Below are 16,272 nucleotides of genomic sequence, written 5' to 3'. Positions count from 1 at the left end.
AACTTACCAGTTCTTAACAACTTCCTACTTTCCTTGTTCTAAGAGTCTATTCTTGAAAAGTTTAAAGAAACTAGAACCACAACGGACAGAAGACAAGCCAACGAGCATAGCAGGTAACGACAACGTTCCAAATGATCTGCCCTGTTTACCATTCTATCTGATCTTAAAATAAGTAGAACTTATCCTATCCTCAAGGATGTGTAAATTTATATTTTCTATCTTTTACCATTAACAGGACAAAGGTACACCATAACACACCCAAAACGGCCTAGGAGCCAGTTGTTAGACTTTATTTGTGATGTGAAAGCATAAATGATACTGCCTTAAGAACTGATAAATAAATATATACACAAATAGTACATACAGAATGTCCATCTGTATTACATGTAAATACAGCTAGGGAATGAGACCATATTGAACAGGGAATTGTAGTATCGATTTTATGACAGGGAGTCTCAGCAAGTTTACAAGTATGAGACGGACCCAGAAAAGTACAGAAATTAATGACTTGGAATATCCTGTACCAAACACCTTTAGTCATAGTTTGTTTTTAATGAAATATAAATTTTAAATATGCCATGTATCATATGGTCCAAGCTATGCTGCTTCAAAAATACTAATAGCAAAACATAATTCAGTTTTCATATCCCTAATCATAGTTCGATTTTCTGCCTGAATGATATAGCCAATATTCAAGGTATAATTCCTTAGTATCTACAGTGGAAATTTAAAATCCTTTCTAAGAATTTTTAATAACCAAACTTGTTTTATCTTCCTTTCCTTTAAATAGCTTTATTGAGTTATAATTCACATACCCTAGAATTCTCTCTTTTAAAGTGTATGATTCAAGAGTTTTTAGTATATTTGCATAGTTATAAAACCATCACCACAATTCATTTTATGACATTTTCACGTCCCTAAAACGAAATGCCTGTCTCCATTAGCAGCCATTCTCCATCCCTCCAACATCCACTCCCAGCCTCTGTCAACTAGGGAATCTTTCTGTCTCCAAACTTGCCTGTTCTGGACATTTTCTATAAATGGAGCCATACAACATGTGGCATTTTATGTCTGGCTTCCTTCATGTAGGATAATGTCAAGGTTCAGCCATGTGATAGCATGTACTAGCACATCACTCTTTGTATTGCTGAATAATATTTATCCTTTAAATGATCTTTAATACTGCCCTCCAAATATTCTTACTCCTCAACCTGTCTCTTCTCTCTGGATACATTTCTACTTTAGATATTCTTCATTCAAAAACAACAAATGAACATTTTGATCACCAAAATAATTATCATACTGAATTATAACTTATCCTATATAGAATGAGTCCATAATGATGTAAAGAAATAACTGAATAAGTGGAAACAGATAATTGAATAAATGAAGAATGAAAGACAGCTTTTCCTTATAGAGTTGGATTAATAAATGTGGAAGGAAACAGAAAATTGCCATGAAGAAACCACCACACTCATAGCGGTTGGACATAAGATACCTCAACGTGTACTAAAATTATTGCATAAAAGTATAAGCAGAAACAGGTTATTTGCAGAGTGTCAAAGTATCACTCTCAAGATATTTATTTATTACAAAGGAGAAAGTAAAACTTCACAGTGTTGAAATCTGGCAGACGCCACCTTAACCAAGTGATTAAGGTCAGCATTACCAGTGGTAAGACGCGGCCCAACACTAATAAGGACGTGCGGAGAAGGGCATCACATCATTCCTGTGGGACTCTTATGAGAGGTAATATAACCTCCAGAAGACAAACCCAAGTAGAGGAACAGTCTGCAAACACCTGACCAGTATGCTTCAAGAGTGGTAATTAAGGTCATGAAGGACAAGGAAGGACCAAGGGATTGTCACAGACCAGAGAACTCTAAGAAGTAATTAGCACCAAACACAACTGGATTGGATCTTGGATCAGAAAAATGACATTAGTGGAAAAAATGGGTGAAATTCAAGTAAAATCTATAGTTAGTCAACATAATCGTGCCACTTTAATTTCTGCTCTTGAACAGTATACTAGTTATGAAAGATGTTAACATCAAGAGTACTATTTTCGTACCTTTTCTAAGTCTAAAATTATTTTAAAGTAAAGTTTTTTTTTTAATCCCCAAAAAAACTCTATTTCTGACAGCGCTGAAAAGGAAAAGTATAATAGGCGTAGAATAAATTAACTCTGCCAGCTTAAGAGAAATGTAAACTTTTAGAGTATCTTATTTCCACAGGGAATCTGGGAACTCCGCAAGAGAGACCTGGTGACTGATACTACTCTCGTCCTTTGAAAGAGAAAGCTCCATATAACTTTAAAAGACTTGTACTTTATCAATTATTTGAAAACATAACTTCTCAAAAAAAAAAAAAACAACCCACAATTTATCGTTGGGGATTATGTAGAAAATATATATTCCCTGAATGACTTAAAGTTTTATAAGACAAACAGGAACATGAGATCCCTGTAATTCCATCAAAACTATCGTCTGACTCTTGATTAGATTTAAGTAGGGCTATATCAAGATAAAGAGTAAATTATCAATAAATTAAAATATGTTATAATATGCTTCTTTGAAGGAGAACTGGTAATTATCTGCCAGGTCTTTCCTCAAGTAATCACATATAATACAACTATTCTGAAACCAAATCAATCTCAGTAACCAAAATAATGATTTTTGGGTGGGAATCTCATCAAAGAAGGTGAAAGAGTAAAAAAGTGATAAGAAAAAAGCATACTTAATAATTCAACAGGTAAATTACTAATTCTATTACTCTGACAATACAAAGACTGGTAATACATTCAAGTTTATCATGCATTCTTACTTGAAATATACTGCTCTAAGTCTAGAACAGATCATTTCAGCAAATAAACAATTTATTTTTAAAAAATTTCTAATGCAGATATTTGAATACAGAAGATGTTAGTTTGTTAAATATAAACTTCAAAATGCATACAAATCAGAATTTCTTCAGGAAAAAGCAAAGATAACAAAACAGACTAGAATTACCTTGATATAAGTGTATTGTTTTATATTGTAAGTAGATTATAACTACACTCGGAAACATTCCCATTTTGGTAAATTTATGAAATAAGCTTAGAATTGGTTAGCCAGAATGAGTGCCATGCAAAGGCTGAAAGCAGCTATTAAAATAAACCCAAGGCACTGAAATAAGCCAGATTTTTCAACAGCCCAGCGTGAAAGTGCCAATGATTGCTTCTAATAGTCTAATAAGAAACGTGAGTAAGATTTCACTGAAAATTTCTGTACCTGTCTTTGTTTGTTAAACCCAGAGTCACACGGCTTTAAGGAAGGAATAAAACAGAATGAAGGAAACGAGCTTAAGTAAAACATCAAACAGGCACATATAATAAACACAGGCAGCACGCTTGTCATTCCTCAGACTTTCCATGGCTTTGAACACACCACTTCTGCAGCAGCACAGGGCAAGGAACACACACAGGCGTGCACGTGCGCGCACACACACACACATATAGTAGTTTAATGTCATTAACACGTGCGTGGTAACTTTATCATTGTACTCTCAAAATTCATAGTCTTCCCATTAAACGAATGACGCATGGGCCATACATTCAACAATAAAACTGAGTAAATAAAACTTGCTCTAAAAGTCAGTTTTTCTACCACATACCAACATAAAATTAACATTTAAATATTCTGATTAAAACACTACAGCTAAAGTTAACCAATTTAATAAGAACACAAGCACTTGGAATTCACATGATCACTTCATAAAATGAACGGTTATCTAGCCACCCTACACTTAATGCTCAGAAACATACTTTTCACACTTGGGTTTTGTTTCAGTGGGCATTGGGCACATGAGAGATGCATTAAAACACCATCTGAAAAGAAAGGCCTTTAAAGCCTTCTGGCTTTATGCTATATTGGCGAAAAATATCTGCATACCATGATTAACATAACTAATTTTAGTGATGGAGATTTTTTAAAAGCTCCAATTCAAAGCAGATGCCATTTTTCTGTACCCATTAGGCACGGAATTAGGTACCCACTAGGCTGGTGGCAAAAACTGTTAAATAGTTAAACTAATCTACAGAGGACTGACAATTTTGATTCAAAATTAGTTTCCAGTATTGGGTTTTTTAAATCAGTATGACTGTTTTTATTTTCTTATTGTTATGTGAGTCACCATACAGTACATCAGTTTTTGATGCAGTGTTCCATGAGTCAGTTTCAGTAAAGGACAGGGCTTTGCTGTTTGCTAGCCTAATGTCAGATGTTCTCCTTGTGACCTACTCAGTATCTGCTGTACCTAATGGAAACCTTGCTTTCTAATTTACCTCATAAATAGGATTTGCAGGAAGTTACCACGTATCTCTGTATTTGTGAAGACTTGAAAAAAATATCAAAAAGGAGTCCTATGAAATGCCAGCTTAGTCTAAGATACTAGAAACACAAAAGAAAGCTACTGTCAACCTAGTTAGAAAATGTAACTTATTCTTCAAATTACATGAGAAATAATAATGAGGTCAAAGTTGACAGACAAGGCTTAACCTACCCTTTAGGGCAATCTTAAAAAAAAAAAAGTAATATAACTGCAATGAATGTGATTGTGTTATTTTTTAACTTCTAATTGTACTCTAGGATGTCTGTGATCTCGTTACTGCAATATATTTCTGTGGGAATCTCTCCATCAATTTTGTGCCATTTATTAATTGCTTAGGGAGAAAAGTTTTCTTGAGTTTGAGGCTGGCACAAAGACTTTCAAGCCCAAAGTGCACACAATTTTTCACTATATCATGAAAGTAAAAATAAGTTAATACTTTTCCATACTGAAACAGAATAATAAAAACACATTTCTAATATACTTTAGAAAGTGTGAATGACCCTGAGAAAAGCCACTGAGAGGTGGCCGCGAGTGTGTGTCTGGATCCTAGACCCTGAACAAAAACTAGAAGGAGCCCATTTCTTACCCAAGGCATCTTTAACTTTCTCGTCCAACTCTGCTCCTGAACAATGAGAAACAGCTTGATTTGGATATACATTTGTTTGCAAACAGGTTAAAAGTTCTAAGCCAGTGGTGGAAATAAAAATTATCTACAGTTCAGCCCCATCTTTTTTTACTTTACTTTTTCTTCTTTTTGCTTACTTATAGCTACTCTGCCAACTGCATCCAGTTTCATGAAAACCAAGACCTTCATTTTTAATACCTTTATTAATTCATCAATTTTCATTGATCTCTAGTGGCACATGGGAAATAAGGATACTGTCATTAATTCTGTCTTTGCACTTCTGAAGTTCTTCACAATAATACTGAGCACTAATTCTTTTCATGCCTTTTTTTAAAAATTAACTAATTTTTTAAAGATTTTATTTACTTATTTGCCAGAAAGAGAGTGCACAAGCAGGGGGAGCAGCAGGCAGAGGGAGAAACAGGCTCCCCGCTGAGCAGGGAGCCCAATGTGGGGCTCAATCCCAGGACCCTGAGATCAGGACCTGAGCCGAAGGCAGATGCTTAACCGACTAAGCCACCCAGGTGCCCCAACTTTTCATGACTTTTCAATGTGTTATGTAAGTGATCTAAATACAGCTGCCTGAAGGTATCAAGTAAATCCGTGGCACAGAAGCCTGAGAATGACTGACTTCGGAGCCCAGAGAATCCCCTTGGCAGCCTTTGAACCCAAAGGCTCAATGTGGGCAGGAGTTTCATCAGTTTTGTCCTCTGCTGTGTCCCACCAGGACGGTGCCCGGTAGACACTCAACAGATCTGTTGAGCCAGTAAGTGATCACACAGGGACCTGTAGAACTCAGCGCTAAGTAATTCAAGGACGGATAAGAAGGAAAGAAATGCTGTATCGTTCCTGCTTTTGAAGGACTGCTTTTCAGTGAAATACAGTTTCCACCATGAGCAGCAGACCTTAGATAAAAACCGACTCCAGTACTGCTAAGAGCAACTCTGAAAGACCATACCAAAATGCCACGGAGGCTCCCTGGCCTGAGAGAAGCCCTCCCCACTGGGTCTTCCCCTTCATGGTCACAGATGCTCGGATGCCATTATTTCTAGCGAGACCTGGACTGAAAGAAAACATAGGTACCATGCACATTCCCTGGAAAGCAGACACAACTTTAAAGTATTTGGAGCACTCACATAGCCCAGAAATCCTTCTAAATTCTAGGAAAGCAAACCAACAGAAGCATCAGCAGATGAAAGGCAGAGTTAACCCACACTGACTGGTCTATCTGTACGCTCCTACTACTAAGACAGGTAATTTAACATGAAACACTTTTAGTTCGAGTCTTTAAAGCTCCATAAAATTTGGCCTTGGTGTAGTAATAATAATAATAATTAAGTCTTGAAAGTGTCCTAAGGTTGAGTAATCCTTACATCAGACCTATGTGGTAGGTCTGCTTTTTCCAGATGAGGAAGTTGGGCATTGAGGAGGTTAAGTAATTTGTCCAAGGCAAAGCGCTAGCCACCAGGTAGGGTCTCTGGGACTTCAGATCGAACACCTGGCTAAGGCAAGCTGAGTGTTAACAGGGGCGAAGAAAGCAGCACGGTCTGAGGAAGGGGCTGGGACACGGGCATGTGGCTCCCATGTGGCTCCGGCCCCACATCGGGCGCTCCCCTCCTGTGCACCTCAGACAAGTCTCTCAGACCCAGTCCTCAAAGTTCTGCACTGTGGAGCTGAATGAGGCCACGGGTCCTAGCGCTCCTGCGGCCCCTCAAAAGGGAAGGCAAGTCCAGGGTGGGGGCCACACCTGCACTTTTACTGGTTTTATGAACTAGAGTTCTAATTAGTATTTCATTTCTGAAAAAAACTTCTCTGCTTTCAAAGTTTGAAAACCACAGTCCCATCGAGCTCTGATTTCTGCGGAACATATCTTGGGTCCAGTGTTAATCTTCCTCCCCAGTTTTATAAGATTTGGCATGTATTTTCTCTACATACAATTGTTTTTTAAAGTTAGCAGAGAGTCTTGTATTTTACCTCTTCACTGTTGTGAGACACCCGGACATGCCTGTAGCTTACGTGGAAGTCCTTGGCTGGCCTTCACAAGCTAGACTCACGACAATGTTCCTTAATGTGAGAAAACCCAATTGTTTTATTAGAATCTGCTTTTTAAAGGTTTATCAGAATTCCCTGTGGTAAAAAAAGATGGGACCACTTATGTTGAAAATAACAGTTGGTTAACTCGTTATGGTCTTCCTCTTATTGGTGGTATTGTTTATTTATTTTTACTCATTACTCTGTGTCCGTATGACAATTTATCCAAAAGTGTTTGTGTAGCTCCTGATTTATCTATAAGCAGCTCTTGTCATCAGCTGGTGCATATGGGAGGACAGTTGAATGAGCAAACAGACTTGCCCCAGAACCCTATTATCTCAGAAATACAAAACTTTCTACCACAGGACTGGAAAGCCATATGAGCTCCAAAGGGGTAAATAATTTTTATATTAACTACTTCTGTAAAAATATACAGCTATAAAAATCCTAGACAATGTTTCCAATACAGATACTTCACATTTCCACCACTGCTTTTGATTTGGGTTTGAACTAAATGTCTATTTTTACTAGTCTTCTACCAAATAAATTTTACATGCTATTGTCATTGTTAATTTCTTAAAAGCAAAGAAAGCTTGGTAAGCACTTACTATTCACTAAGCCAATCACAAACTATCTTTTAATATTAAAAGGAGAGCAAATAGTACGGTTATTTCACTAAACAAAGGCACTAATATATGCAGAGCACCTTTATCCTTTGTTATTGGGTTTCTAAACACATCACAAGAATTGCATTATTTCCTCTTCCCCAAAAACTCATTTCAAATTTGCTTAATGCTCCTTCACTGGTCCCTGAAAGAAACTACAGATATCTTCTAATTACAAGTGTTTGTCCACATACTCAAGCATAGGAATAGCTACTATTTTAGCATGTCTGTGTCATTAAAACCAACCAAATTCTTCACAGTATCTGATTTTCATCAAAAGTTTGCTAAGGAATTTTAGCTTAGAGAATTGCATTACATGCATGAATGTATGTATGAAGGGCTCTCTGACTAAACTAAAAGTCAATCTTGCATATAGTGGCAATGATCCACGCATTAAAGATTCCCCCAACACCCAAATAGAATTATTATGGTTTATTGTGTCTATTATTCCTGGATAATTGGAGTCACTCAAACACTTCAGCTGAAATGTTAATGACTTAAAAGGAATCATCAACTCCTCAATGAAAACACCAAGATGGTTCTCTTTCCTCTCTTACTAACATTAACTCAAAGAAAATTAAAGTTAAAAAACTACTGCCTACCCAAATGCATGTTTTAAGTTCAAAGCTAAGGATAAGCTCAGGATGTAGTATTTCCCCCACGTTAATTCTAACTGTCAAGCCACACGTTAGCAGAGCTCTAGATTAAACTGATCATGTCCACGTGGGCATAACATTCTGCAAATAAATCAAAAGAAGGTAAAATACAAACTGGGTTCCTAAATTCCATATTGAGTAAATGAAGATTTTAAGGCTCATCACATTAAACATATTTCTTATTAAATACAAAGTCTTGAATAACAAATAGACGGAATGATTTCCCATACAATTTTTTTTAAGAAACCCCACTTTAAGGTGTTGGCCCAAAAAGGTTTAAATAATTCCCTTTACATAATAAACTACCTGTTTACCTAGCAATTCTATTTTAATAAAAATACAGGTCAAGAAAAATAGCACATTCACACTGGGGTTTCACAAACCGTGGACACCCAGATTAAGACTGAGTCACTACAGATACATTCTGGTCTACACCACCGAGCTTCTAATGTCCTTTGTGGTCTTGAGGGTGATTTTGGTTACTTTCAGAAGTATTCCACGTGTGCAGTACCAACTGTAGGCTTAAGAAAAATAATCAAAGGTGAAAATACTGCTCAACACTAGGCAACATATGCCACCAACTGGCTACTCCTGAAGGCTGCTAGAAAAATCCTGCCCTTGGACAATAAAAAAAGAGCCCATCCCACGGCATTGAAAAAGGGGGAAAACTGGAGGAAATAAAGGGTAAAGTTAAACATTAGCTTTTCAATTAATCCATGAACTATAATGATTAGTATCAGCTACTCTACGCTAGCGGCCACAACAGCACAGACGCAGAGTTAGGGGACTGCTGTCACCACAACTAGGACAGTTGTTATGGCTGCAGAAGCGATGACAGGCTCGTGTTCCCACCACAAGACTACTCCGTTACCCGCAAGGAGTCTGTGGGTGAAGGAAGCCCCTCAGCAGCATCCTCCTTGATAACCTCCTAACAACACAAAACAAGAGCGTGGGTGAAAGGTGAGGGGGCAAACGAGGATGATGCATGAACACGATGCTGACATGATCACAGACGACACTGAAACCTGGCTGTGAGTCGATTCCCCTAGTGACACTTAAATTTGAAATAACAGTTTAAGTTCTATAGCTTTTACCTTCTAATGTACAAAAATATATTAACAAGAAATTTCTTTTTGTGAATTGTTAAACTAAGCTGACCATCAGGAACACATAATATTTTACAATGTATTTTGTTTTGGATTAGAATCAATCATACGTTTAAGTAATTCCCTAATTCTATTTAATTTCTGCTTTAATTTAAAATGCTCTTCCAATATACCCTCAAATTTTTATACCATAGGGCTAACATACATACATATATATAAATATATATATACACACACACACACAGATACCATGTATGTATATTTTTGTAAAAAGATATTAGCAATTAGCAAATGTAAAGGTTTAGTTTTTAGAGTTTTGGTAACAGACACTGCACTCGAAGCCAGAAACTCTGGTTGTAAACAGCTCAACATTTATTCACTGAGGCCGCTAGTCCTTTTCCTTCCATAGACATTTGCCAGAAATGAAAACAAAATACATTTTATGTTAGTAATACCTTATCTGTCTTAAGATTATTTATAAAGTAAGTTGCATTCTTTTGTTACAGAAAGGAAATAACCAAACTTCTACTGCTGTCTGTGTGTCTTATTAGATTAATACTTTAGTTACCCTTTTTTATACTTACTAGGCCATTGCTCTGATCTCTGGGCAAATTCGTTTTTACTGATGGACGTGAGATGAGGTGTTGGGAGCTGCCAGGGTAATACCTTGGCGTGTAAAGGTAGGGGGCAAAGAATGGCTATGGAAAAAACACGTAACAAAAGAAGGGGATAAACAATTACAGAAATCAAAGTGTGATGAGAGTTATCAAATGAAACTAACCAATAAAACACAACTCCAAATTTTTAATAATGCAAGTGACAAAACAAAAGAAAAAGACCCTTGCTTATAGTCTCTAAGATAGCAAACCCAAATTTGAGACCCAGTATTTAAATTTTCATATTGTTGATTTAATATAAGGTTTTTTAAGCAACTAAACTTTTACACCTTATAGTCTGACAAGAGTTTCTCCTTAACATTTTCATGGGCTTACCATGTATCAGTTCCTAAGTGACTTACAAATATTAACTCACAATTTACTTAACAACAACAACAAAAATAAGCAAAATGGACTCCTAATACCATTCTTTTCAAAAAAAGATTAGCCTTAAGAAAGACAAAGAAAGTCTTAATATATATGAGAACACCCTAGCATGGATTCCAGGAATATTATTACTCTCAGTTCCCAGAGCTCACTTTATATTCTATGCCCTAGAGTGTATCTCCTAAATAAGGTGTATTTTTTAAATGGGGAATCCATTGTTTAGCGAGATTTATAACTCCGGCATTTATTTGTAGCCAACTTCACATAAACAGGAGCTATCAGATTATATGCGCTAAACATAAAGATTAAAACTCATTAAGCTTCATTACACTAAAATAACATCTTCCCATACCTTTTTACTGCTGCCATTTAAGAAAATTATTCCCCCTTTTAACTTTCAGACTAAGAACCTCAAATAACTAGAACAAAAAATAACTAGATCTAAAAACATGAGAAAATGTTAAGTGTTTTTAAAATGATAAAACACTCTTAAAGCATCACATCAGCCTGATGGTATGGTAAATTAAAAAAATAAATAAATTTCTTGGTTTCAAAACCTCAACTGTCATCTACTGATCAATGAGCCATTTTATGTAAAATTACAGCAGATTTTAAGACTGCTAAATAAAACCCTGCATTTCAACACTGTCTACCACAGAGTTAAATTTTACAAGGATGGAATACATTATAAAATGCTATTGTTCCACCTTTTTCTCCTTGTCTGAATAAAAGAACAGAATAACATTCATACGGCCTCTATGAAGAATGCCCCTAATTATAGTTGAGCTTGAACAACACAGGGGTGAGGAGTTCTGATCCCCACCACCCCTCACCCCCGAAACCGTGTAGTCGGAAGTCTGTCAAAATAACTTTTGACTTCCTAAAAACTTAATTACTAATAGCCTACTGGTGACTGGAAGCCTTACCGACAATAGTAACAGTCAAATGCACATATTTTATAGGTTTTATGCACTATATGCTGTATTCTTACAATAAAATAAGCTAAAGAACAGAAAATATTAAGAAAAACATAAGGAAAACACATTTACAGTACTGTACTGTAACTGCTTTTTTAAAAAATGCTGTGTAAAAGTGGACCCACACAGCTCAAACCCGTGTTGTTCAAGTATCAACTGTACTTATATGGCCATCATTTTTCAAAACCTGAAAATTTTATTTAAATTCTGGAATTTCTTCACTGCCACATTTACTCTAAACTTTGCTTTCTTCCTAGCTCGCGTGACATTTACTTAGGCATGCAGTTGGCTTCTGTGAACACTAGCCCCTACGTTTTTCTCAAATTAGACTAAAGAGGGAGATAACAAAAATAAGAAGCAGTAATGGACCTTAGCATGCCATTCCAGAAAGTACAATACTAGGGCTCACGCTCCAATATCCTGTAGGAAATACTGGTGCTTAAGATCAGTAGGATGGGTATAGCTCAGGCCGCTAAACTTAATAGGGTCTGTATATTACTGATCACTGTACTTCCATCTTTTGCAGTAGAAAATGATCACATTTATACTAAATAAATAATTATGCATGACTGCACATAACCTGAAATATAACTCCAGAAATGGCTACAGTGCTATTACTTGGCAATAACATCTGAATCCTATAAGTGGTATCTTCTATCATAATCTCACATTTAAAAGCTGTAACACATATGAATTAGATTTACCGAATACTGTGGAAATTTAAGTTTGAAGTTAAATCATTGTTCTAAAGGCGAATATAATTATGCAAAATATAACAAATGGACCACTGTTTATGAACAAATAGAGAAACAGCTCCCTTTGTGGCACAGGATAGTCACTGATGACCCGTGGAGTTCACTTTCTCAAAAAAGCAAAAAGCATCTCTAATATTCAAGACTCAGCTGAGATCTAGACCCCATTAAAGTTAAAAGTTCTTTTTATTTTTAAAAAAATCATATATTTTAAATTCAAACTTAACATTTTTCCTATTTTAAAGCTAATGTGCAGTTTCAAAACAATAACAGACTCCACAGCAGAAAACTTCTGGTATTTCCCCCAAACAAATTCTTAGAATGAACGATTCCTTGCACTTCCTTACCCTGTTGTAGAACGGATGCTGAGGTCCTGTCATCCCACTGTAATAGCTGCTGTGAGGCTGTGGTGACACGACCCCACCTCCAAACGGTCCGTTGAAGGAAGTGGAAGAAGAGCAGACAGATGGGGCCTGGCTGTAGCCTGATGGGGGTCTCGGTGGAGCTTCGTGAAGAGGCAGTGGAGGATACGCGAGCCCCCCAATATTAATCTGGTCTCTCGCAGCGCGAACATCTGAAAGATTAAACGGTACCCCAGAAGACAAAAGAAAAGAGGACTACAGTCATCAGTCCAGCTATCACATCCTCCTTTAGTTATCAAATAGAAACAAGTTTTTTTTCCACTCTTGCCGAGGATTCCAACTGACTTAAAGGAGACAGGACATCCTGACTCATAAAAATCTTGTTCATAGACATTCTAGTGAGAAAAACTCAACTACTTTGCATAAAAGCTTTTCTCACCATTTGAAAAGTCACCAACATCTGGATTCTTCTCTTCAGTTACCAGAACAATAATATTTTTTCTCTAACTATATAAGGTATTTGTGCTATTCTAACAGTGGTTATGATCCATAATGTGTTATTATTCATAACTATTGCTGATTGTTATGAATAACTAATAATAACTCACAGTGGTCTAATACTAATAAATACAGTGATTGCTAAACTGTGGGTGTGCAAACTATATGATTTATCCTTCTCTGAACAAAACAAGCAGTTCCATAGCCACAAAATACACCTTGATATCAGCCTTATAACTGGTACCTAAAAAAGAAAGCAGAAGTAGACTGAAGCTCTCTCTTCATAACTCTCAGGAAACTCAACGGCGGATCAGCCACACGGAAGATAACGTGTTTCAGGAATGGTTGTGTGTGCGTGCGTGTACATACAGCGGTGGTTCAAGAACAAATGAAATGATTCCGAAACTTTAATGTCACCATCCTTAAGTTCCAGTCCACAAGTTTAAGTTAAAATTTATCAAGTAATATAAGGATACCTGTGCCCCTTCAGATAGAGACCCCTATTAAGATCAGTCAGAGAAAAATTATAATGGACTAACATCTTACAGTGTTGACTGTTTCTTAAAAGGAATCTGAGTGCAAAGAAGTCAGGTATGAGGGTTGAGAAACATTATGATAAGGTGGTTTTACAAGTGACATTTTCATAGCAGTCTCTAAAGGAGGTCAAGACTCCTAATCCTCAGTTTCATTAACTGTCCTGTGTAGTGCTTGGTTTGGTATTTCTTGGTTTTTCATGGAGCAAGACAAACTCACATAGCTAAGTTAGAAATGAGAAACATCTTGAAGACCAGAGAAGACAAATCACATTTACTACTACTACCCACCTGCAATAATTTCCCGTAGCTTGGGGTCTAGGTTGACAGTGCATGGCAAAAAGGTTTTTACATCTCGAGCCACAAGAACTGGGGTCCTTGAAGACAAAAACACTTCAAAGTTTCTTATATCTCCATCTATTTCTAGCAGTGGCTCAACATCTTTAGTTGTTGGAATATTCTTTGATATTCTGCAAACAAGAAACAAACAAAAAAGGTCATTAATGTCAGTATCAGAAAGGAAAATTCCACATGTACTTTAAAATTTATATATGAAAATAAATAACACATTACACATCTTGTTTTCATTAAAAATTTTCTTAAGAAAAAAAACTGGTACATACACTACAAAATTACTGAGATAACAAGTGTGAGGTCAGCCTTTGGCCAAAGGTAGGACTGGAGCTAGGAAACAGGAAGGAGAACAGTATATCCCAGGAACTCCCATGTTGGTGAGGACCGCTCTGTGCAAATTAAATGCGTTATGGTTTTACACACGAGGAGAGTGAGCCTCAGACAAACGAGGCAACCTGCCTAGATCCACGCAAGCACGCAAGACCAGCTGACCGGTTCCGATTCCGTGCTTATTATGGGATACCACGGTTCTTGCCTTTGCAAAGAAGAGAAGAAATAAACAATAATTTTTAAATAAATTACATAAAGTAGAAAAAAGTTAGTACAGGTTTTTCCTTTTTCAAAAAAGGTCTCATTCTCTATTTCTTCACTGCTCAGACCCAATCCTGGGCTGGTAGCCAAATATTAAAAGCCATCTGAGGGAAAATCCAGAGAACAAAATTAGCAAACAAGACGAGAAGAGCATGCTGGTGAGAAGATAAGAAGAGCAATTTTGTCTTCATGAATTTCAGGGAGTCCCTCTCACAGACTCACTCACATATATACAAAACAGAAAAGCCCTCCAAAATAGGATTACTCTTATAAATTAGAATGGCATTCAAACTGATTATTAATATGGTTTAAATGATATGGAAACCTTGGAGAATGGTTACAAAGAATCATTTGCGGAAGTGGCCAAAATTTCAGAACTTTAACAGTTAAAAAGGTAGTTCATCTGTTTGAGGAGTTTAACATGAAATACTAAGAAGAGAGGCTACAAAGATTTAGATAAAAACACACAGCTGACAAGTCACATGAAACAAATTAACTGAATTTCAATGCCAGCTCTGCTTAAACTTGAATGTGAACAGTGTTCTCAGTATGATGAACAATACTGCTGTTCACAAGCCAACAGTCTACTGCTGGTTTCCAGATTGAAGGCTCGATTTTAACCTTTTGAGCTCAATACATTAAGCTCTTCTACTGAAAGAGATATTTATGTAAATGATAATCTTTTGGCAGCAGGCCACTAAAATCATATGTGTCTTTATTTTTCAGATATTTTCCCAAAGGTTAGTATTTAAAGAATTTAAGTAACTTCACTTTTCAATTAAGAGTGAATTTAAATTTTTAGTATTATGAATCATGTGAATTAAAGTTGCCAGCAGTTAAATGGCCCACAGAAAGCATTATAAAACCTCAGGCATCAATGAGCTCCTAGTAAGTTTAGATGCAATTTCTTTCTATGCTACCAATCTAGCGGGACTTGTTAATGCCAACATCAATGTAAGTTAAAAGCATTTTGATTATAAATGACAGTGGTTTAGAGAAGTCCATATTAATTCCTTGGCAGAAATTACATAAGCCATTCAAATCACTTCCATTCAAAATGAGGTCTTAAATTACAGGGGAAAAAAAAATCCTATTTTAAATCAAAATATAAACAGATTCGAAAAGCATAATTTATGAAGGCATTATTTATCATACTTTATCTAAAAGTAGCCACCTACCAATGTCATTATTTAATCATTGAAGGTTAAAAATAAGACAAATTTTCTTTAAAAACTTAAACAGGGAAAACTCTTAACTGTCTCGGAATTTTTTACCTTAAAACCAATTTAACTCCTAGTAGACTCAAATACTTCCTACCACAGTGAATGCCCATTTATTAAATAACATTCTAATGCACTCTGGAAAGAGATGGAACATACAGACAGAAAACAGCTACTCTGCACTGTAGCCAATGGGTGAGGAACAAAAGAGGAAGTGAAGTGCACATCTGTGCAAACACAACCAAACACCCCGAACACCTTCGGAGCTAACTGTGCTCTCCTGTTCTGTCTTGACCCAGTTAATGCCTACTCCTCCTTCTCTCAGGCCAACTTGCCCTCTTCCGGGAAGTCTTCTCCAAGCGCAGGCCCCCCATAGCACATATTCTTTCTTGCACACCACCTATCACAACTGGAATTTTATAATCTATTAGTGGAATTATTTTATTAATGTCTACTCCCCCTCTAGACTAGAAGTTCCTTTAAAGCTGGGA

General features: G+C 36.5%; 1 protein-coding gene across 11 annotated transcripts in view; it reads right to left on the bottom strand.

Annotated features, from left to right (window-relative positions):
* KIDINS220 (kinase D interacting substrate 220) overlaps positions 1-16,272 on the bottom strand; it is a 95,984-nt gene that overhangs the window by 13,464 nt on the left and 66,248 nt on the right. For 4 of the 11 annotated variants that reach the window (XM_044262124.1, XM_044262125.1, XM_044262120.1 and 1 more), the window contains exons 23-24: positions 13,908-14,086; positions 12,571-12,797 (exon numbers count right to left, since the gene is read on the bottom strand). In XM_044262124.1, coding sequence (XP_044118059.1) covers positions 12,571-12,797; positions 13,908-14,086 — 406 coding nt within the window. Of the gene's footprint in view, positions 1-3,269; positions 3,303-4,954; positions 4,991-9,216; positions 9,274-10,035; positions 10,150-12,570; positions 12,798-13,907; positions 14,087-16,272 lie in introns of all 11 variants that reach the window. The other 7 variants (XM_044262122.1, XM_044262114.1, XM_044262115.1 and 4 more) reach the window with 3 other exon arrangements.

Source organism: Neovison vison, chromosome 8 (assembly GCF_020171115.1).
Source record: "Neovison vison isolate M4711 chromosome 8, ASM_NN_V1, whole genome shotgun sequence".
Classification (NCBI taxonomy): domain Eukaryota; kingdom Metazoa; phylum Chordata; class Mammalia; order Carnivora; family Mustelidae; genus Neogale; species Neogale vison.
Note: the sequence above shows the minus strand (reverse complement) of the source record. Positions and strands in the feature narration are given on the sequence as shown.